This window comes from Arvicola amphibius, chromosome 10, assembly GCF_903992535.2.
Source record: "Arvicola amphibius chromosome 10, mArvAmp1.2, whole genome shotgun sequence".
NCBI classification, from domain to species: Eukaryota; Metazoa; Chordata; class Mammalia; order Rodentia; family Cricetidae; genus Arvicola; species Arvicola amphibius.
In genome coordinates this window covers 56357897-56385109 of record NC_052056.1, presented here as the reverse complement: position 1 = coordinate 56385109, position 27213 = coordinate 56357897, and the positions used below count along the sequence as shown (strand labels likewise).

Here is a 27213-nt window from a genome sequence, read left to right as displayed (position 1 = left end):
TACTCCTCTCGCTACAGTCCTCCCCACCCACCCATAACTATCTGTCCTATTTCCCTTTCCTAACAAGATCTGTCTGTTTCCTACAGCCCCTTACTCTACACCTACACTCTGTGAGTCAATGGATTGTAACGTGGCTATCATCACTTCACGGCTAATATCCAAATATAAGCAAATACATACCATATCCATCGCTCGGCATTTGGGATACCTCACTCAGGATGATTTTTTTTTCCTAGCTCCATCCATTTGCCCGGAAATTTTATGATGCCATTTTTTAATGTCTGAGTAGTACTCCGTTGTGTAAATGTACCATATTGTCTGTATTCATTCTTCTGTTGAGGGACATCTAGGTTGTTTCCAATGTCTGGTTATTATGAATAGAGTAGTAATGGTTGAGCAAGTGTCTCTATGGTAGGGTGAAGCGTCCTTTGGGTGTATGCCCAAGAGTGGTGTAGCTGGATCTTGAGGTAGATTGAATCTCGTCTTACTGAGGAACCACCATACTATTTTTATAGAGGTGGTATAGGTTTACACTCCTACCATCAATGGATGAGTGTCCCTCTTAGTCCACATCTTCACCAACATGAACTGTCACTTATGTTATTGATTTGCATTTTCCTGATGGTTAAGGATGTTCAACATTTCTTTAAGTGTTTCTCAGCTATTTGAGATTCCTTTGTTGAGAATTCTCTGTTTAGGACTGTACCCCATTTTGGAGATTAGACCAATATTATGTCTTGATTTTTCCATTTCTAAAAGTCACAATTTAAATTTTCTGTTTTGTAAATTTCCATTTAACAACGGTTCTGTAGAAATTGAAGCCTATCTCCTGAGAAGGAGAACATAAGCTTTTCATAGGAGTGTTTTCTCTCTTTTTTGATTCCTTAAATGTCAGTAATCATAAAAATGTCCGATTTCTTTTCATTATAAACTTGAATATGTTATTACTTTGACTCCTCATCCCTGAAGCTTCTTAAAGAGTGAAAATTCTTCTCCCCACCCGATTGATCATAATTTGACATTTCTTTGATCAATATGAAGTACTTTCACTTCCCAGGGTATGAAGAATTCTTTGGCATGGAAGTTATAAAGCTGCTCACATGACAGGTGAAATGGTAGAGGTTGTGAGTCATCTCCTGGAATTTCTGCATCTACCATCTGGAGGGTCCCACCATCCCGGGGTGTCATCACACACAGTCACTGGACACTGTTTACATGCTTCCTCTAGCCTGTCTTCCCTGCCTGAAACTTGACAAACTGTGACTTCTGTCATCCAAATGTCACACTTGGCCTTGACTACCTCCTGCCGGCATGTCCAGTGGCTATCTCTAACATCTTCCTCCTCTTTAGCTGTGATGGCAGAACTGCATCTCTTATTTCCATCCTTTATCTATTCAGTTCAGTGTTTAGTGCTTGTTCTAAAGTTTGCCACACACATAGAATCGCTCTCTCCTGTAACTTGTGTTAATGTCGTCCACCCATTCACATGTGAATATACAAATTGTTTCTGTTATCGCTTTGAACAAATCATTGTCTCTCAGATCAGTTAAATATAAGAAAAATAGCCACAGTGGTGGGTGGAATACGTCTCTGGTCTTGCTCCTCTGATACTAAAGCAGGAGGATCATGTGAGCCCAGCAGTTTAAGAGCAGTTTGAGCAGTGTATTGAAACTTCCTATCAAAGATAAACCAAGCGGGCTGGAGATGGCCCAGTGGTTAAGAGCACTTGCTACTGTTCCAGAGAATCTGAGCTCTGTTCCCAGCACCCACATCAGGTGGCTCACAACCACTTGTAACTCCAACTCTGGGGGTTCTGAGAACCTTCTGGACTTCTGGGCACCCGAACACCACTACAAAATACACGCACCCTACCTACTCACCCCCATTCACACACACCGGACTACATCTTTAAAAAATAATCTCAAATAAAACAGGAGAAAATATTTTTGCTTTACATTCACAATCCCGTCTCTCATCTTTTCTTTATTAGATTCACACTTCTGATCTATGTAATTTTATTTCTTCCTGTAAAACTTCACTGTAACATTTCTTTCTTGGCAGATCTATTGGTAACACCTTTCTTTATTAAAAAAAAAAAACATTTATTTTGAGATCATAATTCCATCATTTCCCCCTTCTCTTTCCTCCCTCCAAACCCTCCCATATACAACTCATTGCTCTCTTTCAAATTCGTGGCCTTCTTTTTCATTATCTCTGTTACACCCCCCCGCCCCACACACACATATTCAGGAGTCCCATAAAAGCTGCTTAGAGGACCTGGTCCAGACCCGTGCAGGCATTATATTTGCTGCTTCAGTCTCTGAGTTCATATGAGCTTTGCTCGTGTTGATATAAAGGGCATTATTCTGCTGGTGTCCTCCATCCCCTCTGGATCTTGCATTCTTTCTACCTCCTCTTGCATGGGATCCCTGAGTTCTGAGAAGAGGGATTTAATGGAGACATCCCAATTAGAGCTGTGTGTTCCAGGTCTCTTTCTCTGCATATTGTCTGCCTGTGGGTCTCTGTATCTGTTGCCGTCTGTTTCAGGAGGAAGCCTCTCTGATGACGGCTGAATTTACTGTGAGTATAGCAGAATATCATTAGGAGTCATTGCATCACTGGTTTGTTTTTGACCAGTAATTAAGTGCCCTAGGTCTCTGGACTATCTATCTAGTCCCTGGTTCTTGGTCGCCCAAACAGTGTTAGGTATTGGTTCCTTCTCATGGAATGGGCCTTACTTAAGTCAGGTCAGATATTGGTTGGTTACTCCCAAAAGCTTTGTGCCACCATTGCCCTAGCATATTTTGGAGGCAGAACTGCATTGTAGATAAAAGGCACTGTGTCTGGGTTTGTGTTTATGTTTCTCTTGAGTCCCTTCCTTTACCAAAGACACTAGAAGGTTGGGGTTACGGTTCTGTGTAAGTATCAGCTTGACCTCTTCATGTTCATTTTGTGTGGGTGTTGCTTCAGCAATGAGAAATTAGTGGAGGCAACAGCCTGGGTTGTTTGGGAATTTCCATGGGGCCCCTTTGTCCAACAACTCGATTGGATATGTAACCCAGTTCTGTCACTGGAAGCTTTGTTTGGTGACAAGAGATGGCCATTTGGGACTGTTTCCTCCATTATTTGGAGACTTCATTAGGCTTGCCTTCATACATTTTAGGAGGTTTCCACTGCAGTAGGCTTCCATACAATCCCCCAAATGCCCCTCAGTTCTAGGTGTCATTCCTCAAATTCTCTCCCTCAGTACCATCTCCCCTCCTCACTTGATTCTCCTGATCCCATTCTCCCACCCCCAGTTCACCTATAAAATCTATTCTATTTCCCTATCCCAGTGAGATCCATGTGTCCCCTCAGTCCCTTCCACTATACCTAGCTTCTATGGGTCTACCAATGGATGTAGCTTGGTTAGCACTCATTTAATGGCTAATATCCACACATAAGCAAATGCATACTATAGTTATCTTTCTGGATCTGGTTACATTTAGGATGTTTTTCTTCTAGTTCCATACGTTTGCCTGCAAATTTCATGATGTCATTTTTCAAATGTCTGAGTAATATTCAGTTCTAAGAATCATATTCTTTACATCATGGACTGCAGTGTCTACTAAGCCAACCTCTGATTGTTTAACTTCATTTTGTGCATTAATCTGAGTTAACAACCACGTTCATGTTGGTCTCTAATCCCATTCCCCCAACCACAATTCTGCAAGAATAAGGTGAACCTTCTCTACGTGGAATATTGAATTTAGTTCACAGACATTTTCAAAACTTTTGTCTAATATTCCCACAAATACTTGCATTAGATCTAAATGAGTTGAAATATTTGTAATTTCTCAGGAGGAGGATTAACTGGAGGATCTGACAACTGACTGGTTTATAGACATTATGCTACCCTGTATTTTGTCTTCTCTGTGAACTCCTTAGAAGGTGAACTTGTCATTTTAGACAAAACCAAACACTTTTAAATGAACTTAATGTGACAACACTTACGCTAAACAAGCTCCTGCGGTACTTAACTAAGAGCAGGTCAATAACTGCGCTGATTTAATGGAGGTCTGTTATCAATGTATTGACTTTTTAAAAAGATTTATTTATTATGTATACAGTGCTCTGCCTGCATGTCTGCTTGCAGGCCAGAAGAGGGCGTCAAATCTCATTATAGATGGTTGGGAACAACCATGTGGTTGCTGGGAATTGAACTCAGGACCTCTGGAAGAACAGCCAATGCTCTTAACTGCTGAGCCATCTCTCCAGCCCCCAGTGTATTGACTCTTGATCTTAGAAATGTTTATATCGTACACGTATTGTCTCCAAGTCTTATCTTTATACATATACATTTATTTATTTTAATTTCATTTTACAGTCCAACCACAGTTCTCCCTCTCACTCCTCCTCTCATCCCCCAGTGCCTCCCCACAACCAAGTCTAATCTTTTACCTTATGTAACTTACTCAGAACTTCATAACTTACACAAGAGTCCCAGCTTTCTTTCCCATTTTGGAAGTATCTAGACATCTTAGTCTTTATATACAAATACTTCTTTATTAAAAAATATTCTTTTTCCTTTTCACTCCATTTGTTCTCTTTTTTAATACAATGACATATAGTAACATTAACAAATAATGTTCTTCCATGATTGCACATGCAAAAATGATAGCATTGATGTATTTTGCCATAAAGATGAATGGAACCCATGAAAATCAACTCACTGAATTTTCTTTAAATAAAATACCGCAGATGTCTAAGGAAAGCAGGAAATGCTCGCATAGGGACCAGCTTCAGGTGTGGGTGCCCCCGGATGACCATGCCACATTTCATGTTTTCAGCACAGGAAGCCATCTTGTGAAATGCTATGCAGCATGCAAATAGGCTTGGGAAGGGACACTGTTCTTCTGGTACCCGGACAGGGTTTGGGGTTTTGCTCTCAAGCCAGTGAAAGTATCTCCTCTTTTCTTAGTGTGCCCCTCAGCGCCATCTGTATGATCAACCTCTGAACCTGGCATTGCCAGTGTTAGGGGACGAAGAGCTCACTGTACTCTCGGGACAATCTTCAGCTTTCTGGACATTATGATATGCTTACCATCCATGTCTTTTTCATCAGTGATTTCATAAATGATCTTTTAGTTAGATTGTCCTCTTTTAGCAATTTTTTTAAAAAGTGTGTTTCTTTATGTTGTGTGTATAAGTGCGTGCTCTGGCCACTGTGTACATCTTGCTGGAACTGATTCTATTCTTCCACCATCAGGGTTCTGAGACTCGAACTCAGTTCATCAGTCTTAGTGGCCATTTGCTCAGCTAGCCGTCTCAGTGGTCCGGATGATATCTTTGATAGTCTGGTGTTCCCAGGCTACCTCGGTGGGCTTTCCCAATGTGTCGCTCTCACAGCCTTTTCCTACATTCATACCGGGATATGATTGTTTCCTAGGAGTTCCCGTCCTTAACCTTAGCCTTGTCTGGCTGCAAAAGCAGTTTGGGCTTCTGGAGGCAGCAGCAGGAGCACAAATCATTTTTGTAATCTGAAGTTATAGCAGCTCCAGACAGTAGTGGCCCGAGCCCAAGGTGCTGCCACACTTTACCCATTGCTGCGGGTCCCTGGAGCCGCCTGCAGCCTGAGGACCCACCATATGTGTGTCTGCTGGTCCCCAGAGCCACCCACAGCCTGAGGGGCCACTATATATGTGTCTGTGGGTCCCCGGAGCCGCCCGCAGCCTGAGGAGCCACCCGCAGCCTGAGGTGCCACCATATGTGTGTCTGCAGGTCCCCAGAGCCATCCACAGCCTGAGGGGCCACCATATGTGTGTCTGTGGGTCCCCGAGTGGCCATCAGAGGCATTAGCCTGAGACTTAGTTGCTTAATTGTAAAAATTGTTTTGTATTTTTTTAAGGCTTTTGTGGTGCTGAGCATTGAGCTGAGGGCCTTGTCTGTGTGCAGCAAGCACAGAGCCACTGAGCTACCTACACTCATTGTTGACTTAAATTCCCTGTCTGATAAGTCCAGCACTCCTGCACCTGATGTGGCTGCTCCTGCTTGCTGTCTTCAAATTCTGTTTTGTTTTTTTAACTTTTAACAATTGAATTTGCCTTGCAGTTTGTTGTTGAATTCTGGACACAGTGAGCTTGGTGAAAGAAGCTGCTCTGTGGGCTTGTGGTAAAATGGTAGCTTGTACGCGGGGGATGAGGAGCATTCTGGTGGTCTGTGTTTCATTGGAGTCCTTTGGTAAGCACGTACCCCCGCGTGTGGACTTCCTTCGTGTGTGCTGGTTCCTACCCTTGGTACAGGCTGGAGCTGGAGGTTTCTCTTTTCCCAGTTGTGTTTCGGGTATGGAAAAGTAGCTTCTCACCTGGTGTCTTAGTTAGGGTTTCTTTTGCTGTGAAGAGACACCATGACCACCGCAGCTTTTAAAAGCTTTCAGGTTCAGAGGTTTAGCCCGTAATCATCCTGGCAGAAAGCATGGTGGCATGCAGGCAGACATGGTACTGCAGAAGGAGCTGAGAGCTCTCCATTCAGATTAGCAGGCCACAGGAAAGCATGACACTGGGCCTGGCTCACTCTGGTGACACACTTTCTCCACCAGGGCCACGCCTACTTCTACAAGGCCACGCCTCCTAATAGCCACTCCCTGAGCCGGTGGTGACCATTTTCATTGGGGCACCGCACTTGGTTACTGCTCATCAATATTCCTTTATAAAAGATGGGTTTCTTTCTCCATTCCATGGCTAGAAGCTCAAGGGAACTGTTCTCTGATAATTCACTGTAAGAATCCACATACAGCTCCCAGAGGTAAGATTTGTGAAGCTACAGAGACCTCTCTATGAATTTTCCGTAAATCTTGTTCAGCTACAATAACTGTGAAACTTGCAGGCTGCTTTGAAACAGTTTAATCTCAGTTGACGTTATACAAATTTAAACCAATATAGAGATTTGTTTGCCTAATATTCAGAGAAATGTGGTTTCTGTTGTCTTTCTCCTTAGTACTTGGACCATGAGACGCTCTCAGGGACATTCATCGACAGCAGTGGACAGTTTGTTTCCCCGCAGGCTACGGGCATTAGCCGGAATCCATACTGTGGTTATGAGCACCAGGTCCTGTCCAGTCAGGAACGCTTAGAAGAGGATGCATTGCTTGCTGCCTCAAAGTGGCAGGTGCCTGATGTGGACTTGGTCCCTTTTATGAAGAGCACCGACCCTTCCTCCAGCTATTTTGTCATCTTGAATTCTGCAGCCTTCTTCAAGGTGGGGAGCCAGCTGGAGGTGCTGGTTCACGTGCACGATTTTGAAGGGAAGCCCAAGAAGTATGGCGGAGACTACCTGCAGGCCAGAATTCACTCGCCCAAGCTGCAGGCAGGGGCCGTGGGCAGAGTGGTAGACTACCAGAATGGATTTTACAAAGTGTTTTTTACTCTGCTCTGGCCTGGCAGAGTTAGAGTGTCCATATCTCTGGTTCACCCCAGTGAAGGGATCAGAGTTCTTCAGTACCTGCAGGAAGCGAAACCAGACAGAGTCTATTTCAAGAGTCTCTTCCGCTCGGGAAGGATTTCGGAAACGATGAAGTGCAATGTGTGCCTCCCGGGAAGTCTTCCCCTGTGCAACTTTACAGACCTCTACACCGGAGAGCCCTGGTTCTGCTTCAAACCAAAGAAGCTCCCCTGCAGCAGCAGAATCAACCACTTCAAGGGCGGATACATGAAGGGCCTTCTCACTGCTGCAGACAGTGCTTTCTTTCAGAGGTACGCCTTCCGGGTGCTGGGGGGTAAAAGAGGTCTGCCCCATTGTCTTTGCCACATTTAGGAGACCCTTGTAGGTATGCATTTTGTGTCTGTCTGAACCTGGCCCCGTCAGAAGAGGCGTCGCATAAGAAAACCAGGATTTGCACTTTTGTTCAGTGTTTTAAAGGGAAGTTTAGTGCTTATTTAACTTTAAGTTAAAGACCTTTTACCCTTCAACCCTTCAATCTTTGTTCTTATTCTGCTGTTTTGTTTTGTTTTTTTTTTTTTCCCCGAGACAGGGTATCTCTAGCCTTGGAGTCTGTCCCGGAACCAGCTCTTATAGACCAGGCTGGCCTCAAACTCACAGAGATCTGCCTGCCTCTGCCTCCCAAGTGCTGGGATTAAAGTTATGTGCTACCATTTAAAAAAAAAACAACAAGATTATCAGGAGATGGCTTAGTACATGCTTGCTGTGCAAGTCTGACACCTGAGTTCCGTCCTCTGAACCCACATAAAAACCTGCTGTGGCACACGTCTGTAATCCTAGCACTCCTGTGGCAAGATGGATGGGAGACAGAAATATCAGAGTTGTCCAGAAGCTTGCAAGCCAGCTGGCCTGAGTATGCAGCATGGCAGAAACAAGAGAGACCCTACCTTAACAAAGTGGGAGGCCAGAACTAACGCTCAAAAAGTAGTTCTCTGACCCACCCCCCATGCTGTGGCACTGTGTATTCTGCTCCCTGACTCTGACCCTGGAATAGAGGGCTGGTCACTGGTACTTGAGGGTCGTGAGTGATGCTAAAATGTTGAAGAAACAGATCAGCTTTTAAATATTATAAATGCTTATCTATAATAAATGGATATGGCAGTATTACTGAGCTAACTTAGTAAGCATAGGAGCAGGGTATTCCACAGTAAACCCTGTATTTTAACAGCTGTTGAAAGTACTATGGTATTGTGCTAAAATACTTATTTTCAGCATAAAACAGAATGTTTTTCAGCACAGCCAGTATATGGTAATGGGCAGAATGAAAAAATATAGAATCAGTCTGAATTGAAATTTGTGTTTTTTCTGAACTGAAATAACAGCCCTGGGGAAAAGTTATGTTGGATAGGAGAAATTACTTCTACTGTTCTATTGTAGCAGGGTAACTATGGCTGACAATAACTAACTGAACATTTAAAAAAAATAAGTAGAGTCGAATTTGAATGTTTCCAGCATAAACAAGTGGTAAATATTTGCGATGATATACCATTTTCCCTTTTCTAAGCATTATATATAAGCATGCATTAAAGGTACAAAGATACGTGCTTTGTACGTGTCTGTGATTGCTAAGTGACAAAAACTTATAAAACTATAACAAACTATAAAAATGAAGTTATAAAACTACCTGATCAAAAACACAATCGTTTGGAAGAACATATAAATGTATATTTTAAAGAATTTAAAAGATTTATTCTTTGTGTATGGGTATTTTGCCTGCGTGAATGTGTGACGTATGTGTGTACTCCATGTGCATGCTTGGTGTTGATGGAGGTCAGAAGAAGGAACCAGGGCCACAGATGGTTGGGAACCACGATGTGGGTGCTAGGAGTCAAACCCAGGTCCTTTCTAAGAGCAGCGAGTGCACTTAACGGTGGAGCCATCTCCTCAGTCCTTCTAAATAGTTTCTTTTCTGAATTGACTTTTTTTTATAGAGCATACTTTGGTGGCATCTTTCCTCCATCCCTAACACTACTGGCTTCTCCCCATGAATATTTTCACTCCCATATAAAATGCCTGGATGCAGGGCTCTGGTAGAGAACTATTTTCATTGAGTAAAGTTAGACATCCTGAAGTTTGAATATTTAATATTTAACGGATTCTCATATTGGAAGGAAAAATGTTTTTGTGAAGTGTGTAGTTGTAGGAGCTTCTTAAATAAAACCGATTTTCCACTTTCCACAAGTCAGCGTGTAGTCCTGTCCTGATGTCAGTGAACTCTTGTCATACACTTCTTTTCAGGGCCAGCAGAGGGAGCCTGATTCCATGCATTTACTAGACAGTGCTCTAGAAGAACAGTGTTTTGTGTGGCTGAATAAACAAAACAAAACAAAGACGAAAAACATCCTACACATAAATCTAAAAGTTTATTTATGTTTATATTTATTTATTTGGTTTTTCAAGGCAGGCTTTCTCTGTGTAGCCCTGGTTGTCCTCAAACTTGCTCTGTAGACCAGGACAGCCTTGAAATCACTGAGATGCGCCTGCCTCTGTCTCCCAAGTGCTGCCTGGATACTTACACATTTTCAAGACCAAGTTTTACTATATAACTGGCAAGAAAGCCCACCTTCCTGCTGCAGCCTCGTAAATGATGAAAATTACAGGTGTGTGCTACCATGCCAAGTTTCAAGGATTTCATTTCTTTTAATTTTAAAATTAAATTTATTTTTTTTAAAGTTTCATGTATGTATACTGTATTTACATATTTTAAGTTTGAGCTCAGACCCAAGACTTGCTATTTTTCAATGAATGTGAGCACGTTACTTTATTTCTATGCATTTTTTTTTTTTTGCCTCTATGTGAAGACTATCCAGGTGGATTGGGTCGTCAGTCTGTCCAGTGGCTCCCAGTGAAGAGGAAGCATGGTTGTAATTTAACCAAGTTTCATGTGGAAAGTAGTGGGATAAAGGGATAGAGAGTTGAATAGCAAAACATGTAAAGACATTCCTAACACTACATCCCAGCATTAGAGATAAAAGCACAGGAAGACCCTGTTACTACAGAAAGAGAAAAAGATGCCGTGTGCCTGCCTGGACCGGGATTGGCTGGCTAAGTTGTAGGTTATAGTACGTCATCCTCCTGAAGCTCTCTACAACTGGGATGATTGGCTAGGGTACGTGTTTGAGGTCGCTTCATTTGATGGAAACCTATTGATATTGTCAATTCATTACCCTTCACACTGCTGACATTCTACCTAGCAGTAGGTTCTCTTCAAAGAGAAAGGAAACTGGTCTTAATGACTTGGACACAGTACTCTGAGCTCCCTCGAGCTTATTTTGACCTTTGTCCAAGGCTGTCTACCTTGCTTAGGTTAGAAAAAATTAAGAAGCTTTGCTGTCATTTTGTTTGTTTGAGATAGGAGCTCATGATAGCCCAGGCTGGCCTGGAATTCACTGCGTAGCCTCATTTTTTCCAAGTGTTGAATTATAGACAGAGTGATTGCACCTGGATAGCTTTGAGGTTTGGTTCTTCAAATCATAGGTAGACAATTAAGGATCTTTGTTCTTTATCCTTAGGAGAGAGACAATGTTGGTCTTGGGAAGGACTCTCCCTCAAAGATTCTATTATAAGGGCAGGCATTTCAAAATGACAATATCATGGAGAAGTTCTTTTATTTTTTAACATGATTTATACTTTCTTTCTGGGCATGGTGGTTCATACCTGTAGCCCAAACTTCGGAGGCCAGGGCAAGAGGATTGGGAGTTCAAGGGTAGCCTGGGCTCAAACAGAATAAAACCTAACAGAGGGGGAAGGGTGGATAGCCCAATCTGTAAAGCGATTGATGTACAGACATGGGGAACCGGGTTAGGTCTCTAGAACACACTGAGGGTCTAGGTGTGGGGGTGGGTGTATGTGATCCCAGCAGAGAGTGGCAAAGACAAGCAGTCTCCTGGGTCTTACTTACAAGCCAGGCAGCCTAACCTACTCGGTGAGCCTCAGAACAGTGAGAAACCCTGTCTGAGGTTGTTCTCTGGCCTTCCTACCATACATGCACACACATGAACAAGTGAATGTTTGCATGCATACCTGTACTCACACATGTACACGAAAAACCCAACCAACCCAAACCAGTCCGACCAAAGTAAGCATACAATAACCCTGCAGCTGCTGTAAGTTTTTGGGAAACTTTGATGTTATCACCACCCGCCTGTCTTCTTTTAGATTCTTGGTTGTTAGTGTTATCCATATTTGTTTTTCTTATCCTCAACATGTGCTTTATGTGTACGCTTGTGTCTGTTTTCCTGTTGGAAATAGAGTAAGCTGCAGCCATCAGAGCACCGACCCCAGCAGCAAACATCTCCAAGAGCAGGGGTGTCCAGCATGTCATCATAGCAGTTATCACAGTTGGGATGTTTGTCACCGATACAGCACTGGTGACCATGTTTGGGTGCCCCCAGTATTGTCCTTTGTTAATTATGTGATCTATGATAACAAAGTATATCTGCATGATCTACGATCACATTCTATACTTTGTTATCTTTTTAAATTGAGGAAAATTCTTTCATCTCTTGTGCCTTTTATGGTATGGACAATTTCAATATTGAGTTTTGTTGCTGTTGTTGTTTTTTGAGACAGGTTTCCCTGTGTAACAGTCCTAGCTGTCCTGGAACTAGCTCTTGTAGACCAGGCTGTCCTCAAACTCACAGAGATTCACCTGCCTCTGCCTCCCGCGTGCTGGGATTAAAGGTGTGCACCGCCACCGTCCGGCCCAATATTGATATGTTTATAAAATGTTTTCTTATTTTAGATTTGCTTTGTTGTTTTTATACAACTAAATTGAGGTTAAATATTTTTGCAGGAAAATTATGGCGAAAACTGTCCTTAAAAGCTTTATGTGAAAGTTATTATGTATTTTTGGATGAAAAAAACTCCAAGTTTGTGAGAGTGGTTTACATGTGTGCTCTTGAAAGTCATCACATGTCGCTGTGTAAGATAAGGAATTCTGTTGTTCTCTGGTGTAGCCAGCCCTGTAGAGATCCTTCATTACTTGTTTTATGTCTCTGTTCTATAGAATATCAAGTCCCATTAGGGAGGAGATTCTGGGAGTCTTACCACATAAGCCAGAGCCAGAACGGTGCCCAGGATGTAAGTGACGCTTTCTCATCATCCCTAGGATGAACACATTGTTCTCGAACAGGGAGCGGTGGAAATATCCCACAGGAGGCCAAGCAGTCTACAGTTTTAAAGCTCGTTTTTGATAGGAGTACCAGAGTCCCAGCAGTGACTCTTCTGGATTCCCAGGCCTTGCTGCTGGCTCTCCTTTCAGTTCTCCTTCAGTTTTTCAAGAGAATTTACTGAGCATAGCGCTAGTCCGCGGCCTGAGCTAAGTGCTAGAGATTCAAAGTGAGCGAAGCCCCGCCCATATCCTTGAGGGGTGTGTGTCGTGGTAAGGGGGGCAGACACCATGGAGTCCGCACTGGTGAACAAAGGACTGTTTGAGTACTATTTGGAGACAGGGCATCTCCATGGGGACTCCTCCCAGACCTGGGCTTGCCTTAGGAACCTAGCATACTTAGTTCAGCAGAGGACTTGTGACCCCAAAATCATGTAGTAACAAAGTAGAATTCTGTTTTCAAAAGGAATATTCAACCTGGAGTTAGATACTGTGGAGTTGCATTCCTAAGACTGGCTAAGTAGTATGTATAGTTTATTTGTGTGTGTGTGTGTGTGTGTGTGTGTGTGTGTGTGAAGACATTGAGGATTTAGTAATTTCTCTTCAGTGTGTAGTACCTTCTCCCAAGAGCCCTAGCTTATTAACTATTAGTCATATCGCTTAATTTTTCTGCTTCACTATAAGGCGCCGTGAAAGCGTATGTATTTTTCACTTACAGATAAACATATACAACTGCAAACAAATGTCCCTGAATCTCAGTCTAAACTTGTGATTTTTTTTTCAATTTCTTCCCAAGTGGTGTCAATATCAAAATGCCGATCAACTCCAGTGGACCCGACTGGGTGACTGTGATTTCCAGGAGAACGAAAGGTAAAATTAAATGAGCTTGATGATGATTCTTTTTTTTTTTTTTTAAGAGTGTTAATTTGTTATTTTCTGAGTGTTCCCCCTGTGTGTGTGTATGCACACTGCAGGCCTGCAGTACTCAGGAGCCAGGTCAGGGCGCTGGAGCTCCTGGGGCCGGAGTGTCGGAAGACTGTGAGGGGCCCTGGAGGAGCTGGGAACCCAGCCGGGGGCTTCTGCGGGAGCAGCTGTGCTCCTCACTGCTGGGTCATCTCTCCAGCCCAGATGTGTTGTTTCGATGTTAAGGGGTTTGATGTACAAGACGTGTTTCACCCGTTCTTATGCCATGGCTTCTTCTGAGCGCGAACTGAGAATAGTGAGGGCTTATGTTTAAAACTCAGCTAGATCTTGTGTACTTAATGCTGGGCTGTTCTAGGTGTGCTAATGTACAAGTTGTCTTCTTTTTCCTCCACTATACACTCTATACTTATTTAGAGCCTCTAGGGCTATGTTTTCTAATATGGAAGCGTCTAACCTTTTGTGGCTATTAAGACAGAAATGACTCAAAATAAAATTAAAAACCTAGCCTTTAATCCCAGCACTCGGGAGGCAGAGGCAGGCGGATCTCTCTGAGTTCGAGGCCAGCCTGGTCTACAAGAGCTAGTTCCAGGACAGGCTCTAGAAACTACAGGGAAACCCTGTCTCGAAAAACCAAAAAAAAAAAAAAAAAAAAAAAAAAAATTAAAAATCTAAAAACCCAGTTGGTAACTTGATATCATGTTTGGCGGTATGTGCTGTTGGATCGTGTTGTACTATAGGTAATCAAGACAGGCATGTAAATAGTTACGGAAAGTGTTTAAACACTTGAGTAGAGGAGGAATTTAGGATTCGGTAGAAAAGTGTCCATTTTTTTTAGCATTTCTAAGGCCTGGGCTCAGTCTGTGGTTGACACTGTCTCACACCAGCACCTACAAACCGGTGAGTTGACACAATTCTGATCTATGGGTGTAAGTATTAATAATGAAGAGTAAGCTGGGAACAGCAGCTTACATCTGTCATCGTTGGGAGGCTGAGGCAGGGGGACTGCTTTGAGTCCAGACTAACTTGAACTACATAGTGAGATTCTGTCTCACAGCACCAAAACCATAAAAGAATGAAACTCAGAGGAGTAAGCGTGCTGTCTTTGCTGCAGGAAATTTAGAGAGCAGGAGGCTTACATAGGAGAAAACTTTGTAGTTATTGAGGACATTTATCCCCCACATGACATGTATTGCCATCCCCTTTGCCACAAGTACTGGATATACAATACACGTGCACCCAGAAGGATGGGTATTATATATGCCTAATGTAAGCTATTCAGAACGAATCAAGGAGCCAGGACCACCTCAAGGGGGCATTGTGCTCCTTTGTTTCCTGCAAAACCAAATCCCCTGCACCCAGAGATCAGATTTTCTTCACTGCATCAAACCAGAAGTCTTCAGGTTTTGCTTGTTTGTTTTGTTTTTCTCAATTAATCTGAGTTTTAAACTGTGATAGTCACATATTTTAAAACGCTGGTATCTGGTTCAGAATTCATGAAGAATCATGTGATCTAAAAAAGGTTTGTAGACCAGATAGAGATAGTGTCTGGCGTCCACAGTTAGGTGAAGTCTCAGCCTTCTGGTGAAGATCTGTATTTGATTTACACTTGAACCAGATGGCTTGCTCCTAGTAGGGGATGTGTGTGTGGAGTGTCATTAGTGAAAACACTTACCTTCAACGACCAGAATTCCTTCCAACCCGCAGCCAAGGTGTTAGTAGATGTGATGTTTGTTCCTCAATAATACTACACTTCAAACTCCTTACCCCACTAATGAGTCTGCCCTTCTTCCTTCCACTCTGCCATGCTTGCCAGGTTTGTGATGTTCCCAGGCATCCTGTAGAGTCCTAGGTTAATAGCAGGGGATTTTCGTTTTTCATTTTTTTAATAGTGGAAAATTCCATATTGAAGGTGGACAGAACATGCAGGAAGACTCCAGGAGCCAGAAAGAGGTAGCTCAGCTTCAGTACTGAGGGACTCGTGGTCACATTGCTTTATATTCACCTGCATGCTCCATTATATTATTCTGAAGCAGAGCTTTTACTGGTTACCTCTGCCCACAGGTCCCAGATCGGCCACGAATTGGCACGGGCTTGTGGTGATAAACTATTTTTTTAAATATTTATTTATTTATTATGTATACATAATAAATATGTCTGTGTATGTATGTATGTGTGTGTATGTCTATGTGTGTGTCTGCAGGCCAGAAGAGGGCACCAGACCTCATTACAGATGGTTGTGAGCCACCATGTGGTTGCCGGGAATTGAACTCAGAACCTTTGGAAGAGCAGGCAGTGCTCTTAACCACTGAGCCATCTCTCCAGCCCGTGATAGACTATTTTATGTAGAGAGAAGATAGGTTCGATTCACTTGGATTTTTTTTTTTAATGGAAGAAGGTAACTTAATGTTATTAGGCACTGAATACTGTGGCTTTGAGTGAGGAACTCCTACGTAGCAGGTACATAATTAGTGGAAAATTTACTTTGAGTATCCAAGGAGCCCAGATAGAGGGAGCTTCCCAGAAGGCCTCATTGACAGAGGTGGTACTTTATGACCCTAAGCAGGCTCTGTCTTTCCTTCCACACAAACATTATGTTTCTACTTAAACTTTCACCCACTAACTTCAACTTCTGTTGGATTCAAATGTAGCAATGGTTTCTGTGGCATTCCTTTTAAGAGTTATTTTTTAAAAAGATTTTTTATATATGTATTTATTATGCATTCAATGTTCTGTTTGCATGTTTGCTTGCATACCAGAAGAAGGCATCAGCTCTCACTACAGATGGTTTTGAGCCACCATATGGCTTCTGGAATTTGAACTCAGGACCTCTGGAAGAGAAGTCAATGCTCTTAACCTCTGAGCCATCTCTCCTGCCCCTCCTTTCCAGGTTTATTAATTGGAATATTAGCATGAAGAAGGGTTGTCAATTTTCATGTCTATATCACTGTAGACATTATTTTGTTTCTTTTAATTTAACTAACTTTATTTATTTTTTGAGATAGGGTTTCATAATATAACCCTGGCTCTCTAGGTACTCACTTTGTAGAACAGGCTGGCCTTGAACTCCCAGAAAGTGCTGAGACCAAAGGTGTGCACCACCATGCCCAGCTATTTTATTTTTGAGATAAAATTTAGCTTAACCCCATCATTGTGTGTGTGTGTGTGTGTGTGTGTGTGTGTGTGTGTGTACCAGAATTGTTCCAAATTTGACAGTTGAGTTTGGATTCTGTAAACCCATGCTGGCCTCAAATATGAAGTCTGCCTGCCCTGGCCTCCCCGGTGTGGGATTGCGAGTATGAACCACTTTTCTTCGCCCTGTTGATCTATGCGTATCTCTTCATTGAGCACTTCCTTACTTTCTGACACCATAAGATGTTTTAGGCTCATTTTGTATCCTCCCCACCCCAACCTTAAGAGTTCAGAATCTTAGCTGGGTGGTGGTGGTGTACACCTTTAATCTCAGCACTCAGGAGGCAGAGGAAGGTGGGTCTCTGTGAAAAGAGTTCAGAATCTTTTCTTAAACTCTCTCTCTCTCTCTCACCAATTTAAACAGGAAGATGGCGACACATAAGCACTTTTTACCAGGCTCTGAATAACATTGTCAAGGAAGATTTTTAGATCAATTTGAATGAATTCATAATCTTTCCCCTTATTTTTTTATGGTTTTATATTTTGAAGCTTTTTTCCCTACAAGTTTTACTATTTATGTTTAAGCTAATTCATTTTCCCCATGTGTTTAGAGTGCAGTGTATTTCTTAAGATCGCCATAATTACCGTTACATGAAGCTATATTTCCAGTTAAAAGCAAGAAACAGTTTTTAGTTGGAGTAGACCTGCTTATCAGAAAGGACAAGTGTCTGGTGACAGACAGACTTCCCCAGTGTCGGAATTACTGGTGACTTTCCTTTCCTATCTGTGCTGTGGTCCCTACGCTTTCCCAGCTAACTCCCTCAGGGACCTTGATGGACCCTACCCTTGTTGGGAATTGAACTCATACCTTATTGGGAACCTCACCTATCTTGCTGAGATGGTTCCCAAACTTATGCCCTTAGTTCTCATGGAATTCTTCTCATCCTGCTCTTTGTAGTTGGTTGAGGAAAATTTCTCAGTCTTTTTTTTCTCTCCTTGTGTTCTGTTTTCGGTCCAGCTAGCACTCATTAGGCTAATGGACAATGTAGAGCTGTATAGTGCTATCCTCCCCAGCCCCAGGCAGAGTAATGTCACCATCATAAGCCTAGCAGTGTGTGCTCCCCACAGCTGGGCCTGTTGACTGTTGGCACTCCCTCAGAGAAGCAGGGCACTGGGAGTCATTGGTCTCTCACCTGAGTATCTAGCGGCTCTCTTAGCCCTTTGCCTTAGCGGCAGGTGGCCTTTGGGGTCTTGGGTGGGGGTAGAGGAGGTAGGCTGGGGAGACTATGAGAAGGGGGACACCATCTGTGGCTACTGGGGAGTTGCCTCCTGTTGCTAAGTGAAGGCTTTAGGACCAGAGCACCCCTGGCAGCAGCCCCTCCTCCATTCTCTGTGAGAATGCCTAGTAGACTCTGGTTCCCCAGGGTGAACTTCGGTAGAACTGAACCTTGGTTCGTTTGGGGGACTGTTGTGGGTGGGGTATAGATACTGATTAGTCTCCCCCATGGAGAAAATTCTTTTTTTTTTTTTTTGGTTTTGCGAGACAGGGTTTCCCTGTAGTTTCTAGAGCCTGTCCTGGAACTAGCTCTTGTAGACCAGGCTGGCCTCGAACTCAGAGATCCGCTTGCCTCTGCCTCCCGAGTGCTGGGATTAAAGGCGTGCGCCACCACCGCCCGGCTGAGAAAATTCTTGCAAAACATGAGATAGCAGTACCCGTTGGAGAAAAACATCAGATCTGGCCCTTGAAGAGAAGCTAAGATATTTAGAGAAGGCGGGACAGTACTTGCAAGTAATCAAAAAAATGTGCCTTCTGATTTTACATAAGGAGTCTCAAAAAGTTTTTTTTTTTTGAAGTAAGCCAAAAACATATTTATATTTTGCATAAAGATCTGTCTTGGTAAAATTTCCCCTTTACTAATATTCAGAATAACAATTTAGTAATACCAAATTTTTATTTTTCGTCTTAATTTTTATTCCAAAGAAATAGTAGATTGGGGTTATGTTATCAATTTAAGAGAATTTCATATCTTAGTGATTTGAAGGCCCAAGTTGAAGTTCCAAGAAACACTTTTTAAGCTACGTCAAATTATTCTAAACCAGTCAGGAAACGCTGTTGTACAAATTGACCGTAAGGGGGCGGTATAGGCACACACATTCCACTCTTAAACAGCGCCATGCATTTAAAGAATGACTGCCAGTTACAGTAATTGATTTGCTTTGCTTAACTAAACTCTGCTAGTAAATATAATTAACATTCTCATGGAAATGGTAATTGCTTCCTGTGTGATATATACTTTTCCTTTTAACATGTATTTGACTCAAAATAACTGAATCTGCCAAATTACCAGGGGTAAAAACTGTAACTTCAAAATCACTTTTAATTCTCATTCCAGTGTTTTCTTGTGCCCCAGGTGTGTTCTCTGTAGCTCTCTGGCTATGCAGTATTGACACATTAAATCACAGAGGACAGGCGAGATAGCTCAGCTGGTCAAGCCCAGACTGCCGTGCCTGATTACCTGAGTTTGATCCCTGGCACCCTCATAGCAGGAGAGAACCAGCTCCTACAAGTTGTCTTTTGACTTCCATAAATGCGCACATGTGCACGCATGCGCGCACACACACACATAGTGTAATAATAAAACGAGGGAGTTTTTAGGCAGGCAAAGGTGAAACAATGTTTGATCGTTTGCTGAGGTTTTGTTTGCTCGCTGAGATTTTTGGTCTTGTTTTGTGATGGTGTTTTGCTGTGTTCCTCAGCTGGTCTTGAACTTCTGAGTGGTGTAGCTGTAACTCCAAGTGTACTCTGCTATATTTTCCTAAGGAAATTGCTCTTCAATAAAAGTCCAATAAATGTTTGTTCTTTGCTTTTCTACGCTTTGGTATTCATACTTGCCAAACTAAAACTTTTGCCAAATATCAGTTACTTTTCCACTTAGTCTGTGAACTAACAAAGAGTTAGCGGGTGCTTAAGGTAAAAGAGAATATTAACGCTCAGGGAAATGCTACAGTTATATGACAACGGAACATGCCATCCTCAAGCTGGCAGGCCAGCAATTATGTGAGCGTAGGTGTATCTATGGGAAGTTTTCGCCTATTTTTGGAGGTAAATATTTTCCTGTTTTTATTAAACATAAACTAGCAAGCTAGAAAATAGACATTTTAAAAGAGAGAATTGGACATACAAAATAATTTGAATTGAGTATATGGACAGTGTTAAGGAGCCAAATACCCTGTAATAGTCATAAACAGGCTGACTTAAATTTCTAGGTCACAGTGTTTACATTCCGATTGTGGCTTAAGACTCTCCCACATCAACTGGTAACAGAAACGATTGAACTGTGGTTGTTGTTGAACCCTGGGGTGTATAAGGAAGTGGCATAAAATGACTGGTGTTATTTGGAGATTATGAGTTTGAATAATTAAGAAAGGAGTAAGTCTATAACCTCAGGGAAGAGATGAAAGAAATGGCTGACATCTCTGTGCTCCCTCTTTTTCTCTGATGACCTGGTATGGTACCTGGGAAGCTGGGCTTTGGGTCTCACCTGCCTGCCTCAGGTTCTGACAGTGTCTGAGTCAGGCCTGGGCCCTCGCTCTGCTTGCTCACTTTGAGCAGCAGGAATGCTAATCGGAACTTTAAAGAGATGGTGGTAGCTTCCTTGAAATGACATGCTTCCTTTCCCCAAACTGACCCTGGAGCAAGGGATGCTAGCTAATACTTTGTGTTTCGAAGCCTTGCCACCTTGCTGTGTGTCACTTCCACAGTGGCATTTCCCAAGGGAAGTGCTAGGGCAGAGAGGTGTTGACTCTCCCTAAAAGGTGTCCTAGTGCTGGCGTTACCATGTGTAGGCTACGGAGGTTGAGCACACATAGCTGATGCTTTTCAGTGGTGCCTATGATTCCTATAATCCACCACATAGCATTGCTTTCTTGTCTGTAGTCGACAATGGTGGTTTTCTGAATTAAAATCTGAATTGGGAACACATGGATTAAACCTTTAATGGACTGGGAAACATTGTATTAATATTCCTATATTAATATACATATATACATAATCTCATATATATAAAACTTAATGTGAAATTAACTCATCATTTTCTTTCAGGCATTGGGATTAAAAACTGATCCTCTCATTCTGAAATAACGCTGGGCAGATACTTTTCCCTGGGTTTCGTTTTCCTTTATTTTGCATGTTGATGAACACACACACACATACACACACACACAATGCCTAATGTGCCTTTTCCCCCGGTGTCCTCCAATACTCCATAATCACTTCTCATCTTCCCATTTTAGAATATGGGGAAAGCCTGGGATTTCTTCAAGCTAAGACAACAGGAAGTATTGTTGTAAGCTTGTAGGACAGCAAATGTGTGGGTATAGGTTTTTTTTTTTTCCTTCTTCTTCTGAAAACTTTTTCTCTTTTTGTATCTGTTTTTGGAGATGAAATTCAGAATCTTATAATAGATTTCCCCCTTTTCTTTGCAGAAACTGATGACCTAGAAGTATCTCAAGGTTCAGGAACTTTTCCTTCTGGATATTTCTACAAAGACCAGTGGAGGCCCAGGAGGTTTAAGATGCGCCGTTTTAATGACCCTGATAACATCACAGAATGCTTGCAGAGAAAAATGGTATATTTATTTGGTGACTCCACCATCAGGCAGTGGTTTGAATACCTCACTATGTTTGTCCCAGGTTGGTGCTTTTGCTTTTGGTTTCATAACTGTTTCCCTGTGTACGTGAAATCAGATTTGAAAGGAGCAGGCTCCCTTTGGTGCCCGAAGAGAGGCGTCAGGTGGGGAGGCAGTTTCTCTGTGGGACTAAAGATGTATCTTAACCCTGGAAGTTGTGTGCCAGCATCTGGTCAGCCGTAGAGTCTTGGATGTGGCAGAAAGGAGGTCTCTCACAGAGGCTTAACCCGCTGTCTCTCTCTGGCCTGGGATGAGCCACCTGCTCTGCAGGACTTCATTCTCTGTGTCAGATTAGAGAGCTGAACTATGTCACCAAACAGGTGTCACCTCACTTCTGCTAATCTGGATTATAAAACAGTTGGCACTACCAGCTATTTCTTTTCTGGTTCTGTTTGGCTCATTCCTTTACTGGAAGGAATTAGCCAAGTGGGTCCTTGTAGCAAAGGCATCTCTTGGGCCTCTCCTCAATGGGACTCTGAGACAGAGATGGTTTCTGTTGAGAGACTCTGGGTATGTCCCAGCATTCTTAGCGTCTGCCCAGCTCAGATTCAGAATAAGACTGGGCTGGTTGGAGACCTACCACTTATCCACAGGAGGCATTCTCTTCTTCTCTAGGGTCACGTGCTCACCTATTAAGGACCAGGTGATGCTATTTGTGTTTCTGTGTATGGGCGCTAATGGGTGTGTGTGAAGAAATCGTGCGGGAGGCCAAGGTCAACCCTGGGTGTTGTTCTTCGGCTCTGTCCAGCTTGCTTTGTGAGGCAGTCTCGTTGGCCAGTGATCCTGAGAGACCTGGCTGTCCCCGCCTCTCCAGCACCATGATTACAAGTGTTTGTGCCATCTCCCTACTTTGTTTGAGTTCCGGGGATCAAACTCAGGTCCTCATTCATATTTTTATCAAAAGCACCAATTGAGCCATTTCCTCAGCCTATATGGGGACTATTTTTTTTAATGGTTCCAAGTGGCGTTTTATATTTTCTCTTTAATATTTCTTTATATATGTATTTATGTATATGGGTACTTTGTCTGCACGTAAATCTACACACCAGAAGAGGACATCAGACAGTTGCCATGGGGGTGCTAGGAATTGAACTCAGGACCTTTGGAAGAACAGTGAGTGCTCTTAATCACTGAACCATCTCTCCTACCCTGTAAATGGAGTCTTTTTTAAAAAAATAATATAAATTCTCATTGTTTTGTGTATGAGTTGCTTATGACTTTTAAAAAAAATTATCTCTAATTTACTTTTTAAAAGAAAAAGAAGTAGATTTTACTCCAAAGAGTAGAAAGTCAATTTCAGTTTTTCGGTGAAACAGACCTGGTCGAGTTCTGGTTATTGAAGCAGAGATTAAACATTTGGAGGAGGAAGTCATGTGTGGCACGGTGCTGGGTGAGCCTTGGTGCTGACCAGGCAGGCCTGCAAGGCGTTTGTAGTTGCTTCTTCATAATTTCTGATGACGTAGCTTGATATTTCCTTTAATAGCAATGATCACATAGGCTGTTTTGATGATTTTCCACCAAACCCTTTACAGACAGGTTTTCATCTGATATAATACAGCCTTGTGTGGGTGCCTGATCTTTATCAAACGATGATAGCGTGAACTTTTATTCGCTTTAACTCCGGACGCTACATAGTAATGAACGAAGGCGGAGAGTCTAAAGGAGAAGCTCAGGACCGCATAGAGCATACAATGGAATCTGTCTTTAACCCTTAAGGGGAATATAGTCTGATGCGTCCTTTTCAGAATTGACCATAAACTGTGAGGCAAGACACTGATGTCTGCCTTGGTTGATTCATGGCACCTGTGGTAGTGGGCACTGGGCAGCTACTAAGGAAATGTGACTGGAATTGCATTAACAACATTTATTATTATGTATGTATGTATGTATGTATGTATGTATTTAATGTGAGACAGGTTTCACTGTGTACTCTTGCTAGCCTACAGAAGGACGCTTAAAAGAAATCCCACACTAGCTCAGAATTGAGTATAATAGAGGGTTATTTATTTAGGGGTAGACTCATAGTTCACAATCCTCTGCTCCAACGGGGGACAGCAACCGAGTCCAGCAGCCGGGAAAGAGGCCGGATGCACACTTTTCATTGGCATATACCGTATAAGAGGCCACGCCCAAGTGGGAATTCCTACAGCACTAGCTTGCCCTTTGCTTTATATATCTACCTGGCCTCAACTTTGTGGGGATCCTCCTGCCTCTGCTTCCCATGCACTCAGATTGTGTAGGAACTGGGCCTTGAAACACGACTTAGAGGTGCGGGGGGCGGAAGGATTTCCACATCGTGCTGCTGACTCACTTCCTTCCTCCCCCTCTCTCGCTTTCCTTTCCTTTCCTTTCCTTTCCTTTCCTTTCCTTTCCTTTCCTTTCCTTTCCTTTCCTTTCCTTTCCTTTCTCCTTTCTCCTTTCTCCTTTCTCCTTTCTCCTTTCTCCTTTCCTTTCCTTTCTTCTTGAGACGAATATCACTATCTGGCTAGCCTGGAACTCAAAATATAGACCAGACTGGCTTCAAACTCATAGAGATCTGCCTGCCTCTGCCTCCCAGTGCTAGGATTAAGGGCACGAGCCACCACTTAACGTAGATATTTCTTATGTTAGACAACTTTTCTTGTAGGACATTAGTATGGTTTTCCAACCATAGGGTAAAAATAAAAGTCAAAAGAAACAGAACTGCTTTTTTTCTTTTGTTTATTAGAAAAACAAGAAACTTGTTTTTGTTTTTTTTTATTCAGGAGTATAATTTAGATTTATTTATTTGTTTACCTTTGTTGAGGCAAGATCTCTCTCTGTAGCTCTGGATAGCTTTGAACTCAGCAATCCCCCTGTCTTGGCCTCCTAGGTACTGGTATTATAACCATATGTTACCATTCTTGGCTTGAAAGTTTATTTCTAATTTGACAAATAATTGCATGTATTTATAGGGTACAATGGGATCTGTTGACAGAATGATCTTATCATATGCTTATTTATTTGCAGTGGGAACCTTTAAAATCTCTCTGGGTGTTTCTGAAGTATGTTATTGTCAACTGCATGGCAGGTCTCCTAAACTGACTCTTCCTCATTAGAATAGCTACCCTTGATTAACTTCTTCTTTGCCTCCCAAGCTCCCTGACTTTCAGTGAGTTTCTACTCTCTAAGAGTTGGACTTTTTTTTTAAACTTATTTTATGTGCATTGATGTTTTGCCTGCATGTATATCTGTGTGAGGTTGTCAGATCTTGGAGTTACAGATAGTTGTCAGCTGCCACGTGGGTGCTGGGAATTGAACTTAGGTCCTCTGGAAGAGCAGTCAGTGCTCTTTTTTTAAGATTTATTTCTGCATATGAGTGCTCTATCTACATGTACACCTTTATGCCAGAAAAGGGCATCAGATCCCACTATAGATCAGAGCCACCATGTGGTTGCTGGGAATTGAACTCAGAACTTCTGGAAGAACAGCCAGTGCTCTTAACCACTGAACCGTCTCTCTAGCCCCCAGCGAGTTAAACTCTTAAAGTTACTGCATATAAGGAAGGTTGTGGAATATTTATCTTTCTGTCTGGCTTATTTTACTTAGTGTGACATCCTTCCAGACTTATACATGTTTTTTTCAAATGGCAGAATTTTCCAAAAGATGTTTGTGGTTACTGAAATATGCTTATAAAATAGAAGCTACAGCCCCATCCTAGGAGACAGAATACTCATTTATTATAAGGATAACATATGAATGTCAACTTCATTCTTAAATATTCTGTGAGTTGTGAAAATAACAAGATTTCTTGGCTTAATGGAGGTTATCATCTTAGACATATACAGACTCTCTCACTGATAATATTGCTTCTTATGTGATGTTTTGGAGTAATTTGAATAATTAGGGCACTAGACAAAAGGTCCACTGATTCAAAGTGGGACACAGAGAATGGGTATTCCTTTTATACTTACATTGAGCCTCTTTGTTGTACTGCCATTTTAAAAAATATTTGGAAAAAGCACTTAACTATTCAAAATGTATGTGTTTAGATTGAATTTTTTCATTAATTTGATGTTTTCCTTGTTTCAGATTTAGTGGAGTTTAATTTGGGTAGTCCGAAGAACGTTGGTCCCTTCCTTGCAGTGGACCAGAAACACAACATCTTGCTCAAATATCGCTGCCATGGTCCACCTATCCGCTTCACGAGTGTCTTCAGTAATGAGCTTCACTATGTGGCCAATGAACTGAATGGGATTGTGGGAGGGAAGAACACAGTGGTGGCCATAGCAGTGTGGTCTCACTTTAGCACATTCCCCTTGGAAGTATATATCCGGAGGCTCAGGAACATCCGACGAGCTGTGGTCCAACTCCTGGATCGAAGCCCTAAGACTGTGGTTGTCATCCGGACAGGCAATGCCCAAGAGCTGGGGCCCGAGGTCAGCCTTTTCAACAGTGACTGGTACAACTTTCAGCTGGACACTATCCTTCGGAGGATGTTCTCAGGGGTTGGAGTCTATCTTGTTGATGCCTGGGAGATGACCTTGGCTCATCATCTACCCCACAAGCTGCATCCAGATGAAGTGATTGTGAAGAACCAACTGGACATGTTCTTGTCTTACGTATGCCCCTTGGAGACCTAACTATCTACTAAAGAAATCACATTCAGTGACCTTTCCAATTGACTTGTAGTATGGAAAATTTGTGATTGGCTCCATTGTGAGATGGATGCTATCAGTATGTTTGACATTTCAGAAAAAGAGCTGTACTTTGCATAATGACTTGTAAAGAACTTAGGCAGTGTAGACTGCATTTGTATCTACCTGTAGGATTTTTCCGTCTTGACATAGCCATTGTAGAGCTCTTATTAACAGCATCTACACACTGTATTGCCCTGTAACCAAAGATGCTAACGAGTGTATTTGAGCTAGCTTCTCCCGGGGCGGAGATTTCTGTGCTAATGCCTACCTGAAGTGTTTTGAGTAAACAGAATGGATAGATTTGGTTGGCAGTGCTATGTCTTCCATTTGCCCAGTAAAAGAAATGGAACATGTCTTCATAAACAGCACAAGGATCCCTGCTCAGGAATAGAGCATTTATCAGCAGAGGTTCTCATGGCCATGCTGAAGACTGCTGTATCTCAGGAGTTTCTATTGACTTTTTCCCCCCTGAATTACTTGGAAAGGCCAATGTGTGTGGTCAGAATTTTATAATAAGGATATTAACAATTTCCTGCTTTTGTCTAGGGAAGAAGCTAAACAGAAGAGCAGAAATCTGTGCTTTGAATTGGTATTCGTGTTTGATAATTATTTCTTACTAGATTCAGCTACGTTTTAGGTGATGAATAGTTATTCTAGAATGACTGCTTTTGGAAACAAATATGGAAACAGAAGTTTATTTTCATGTTCTGGAGCGTGTGCATTTTGAGAACTGATTCTTATGTAAAGAATGCTGCTGACTGTCATAATATTGTAGACTTTCTCCAATCAGCAGTTCCAAGTGTTTCTCTTTTCTTTTAACTGTCATGAAGCATATGCTGAATTAGACGTTAAACCAGATCAGAAATGAATAAAATTAGATATTGAAGTCCATGGTAGGTATTTTTTGATTTGGGCATAAATTATACATACACATTATCTCATGCTTGGAAATAAAAAGCTACTATTTAGCTATCTGTTATTCCTGCTAGTTTTCATCTTTTTGGACTGTGGCTCAAACTTGAGACCTTGACCATACTAGGCAGACACTTTGCTCTATGGAGTTACATTCCTAACCCATTTCTGAACGTCCAAAAATAAAAGGAATGGCCATTTTTATTGGACTTTGTCTTAATACTATTAAATGGTTTGAATTAAAATTAGGATATTTAATAAGTAGTTTTTGCATTACAAGAGGTTATAATTTACTTTCGCTTTCCCTAAACAGACA

At 42.1% G+C, this 27213-nt stretch overlaps 1 protein-coding gene across 2 annotated transcripts in view; it reads left to right on the top strand.

Annotated features, from left to right (window-relative positions):
- Nxpe3 (neurexophilin and PC-esterase domain family member 3) overlaps window positions 1-26966 on the top strand; it is a 53962-nt gene extending 26996 nt beyond the window's left edge. For both annotated transcript variants that reach the window (XM_038345973.1, XM_038345974.1), the window contains 4 exons: window positions 6976-7730; window positions 13383-13456; window positions 21125-21331; window positions 25378-26966. In XM_038345973.1, the coding sequence (XP_038201901.1) occupies window positions 6976-7730; window positions 13383-13456; window positions 21125-21331; window positions 25378-25928 (1587 nt within the window). In that variant the 3' untranslated portion in view covers window positions 25929-26966. The remainder of the gene's footprint in view (window positions 1-6975; window positions 7731-13382; window positions 13457-21124; window positions 21332-25377) is intronic.
- The last annotated feature ends 247 nt before the right edge of the window (window positions 26967-27213 follow it).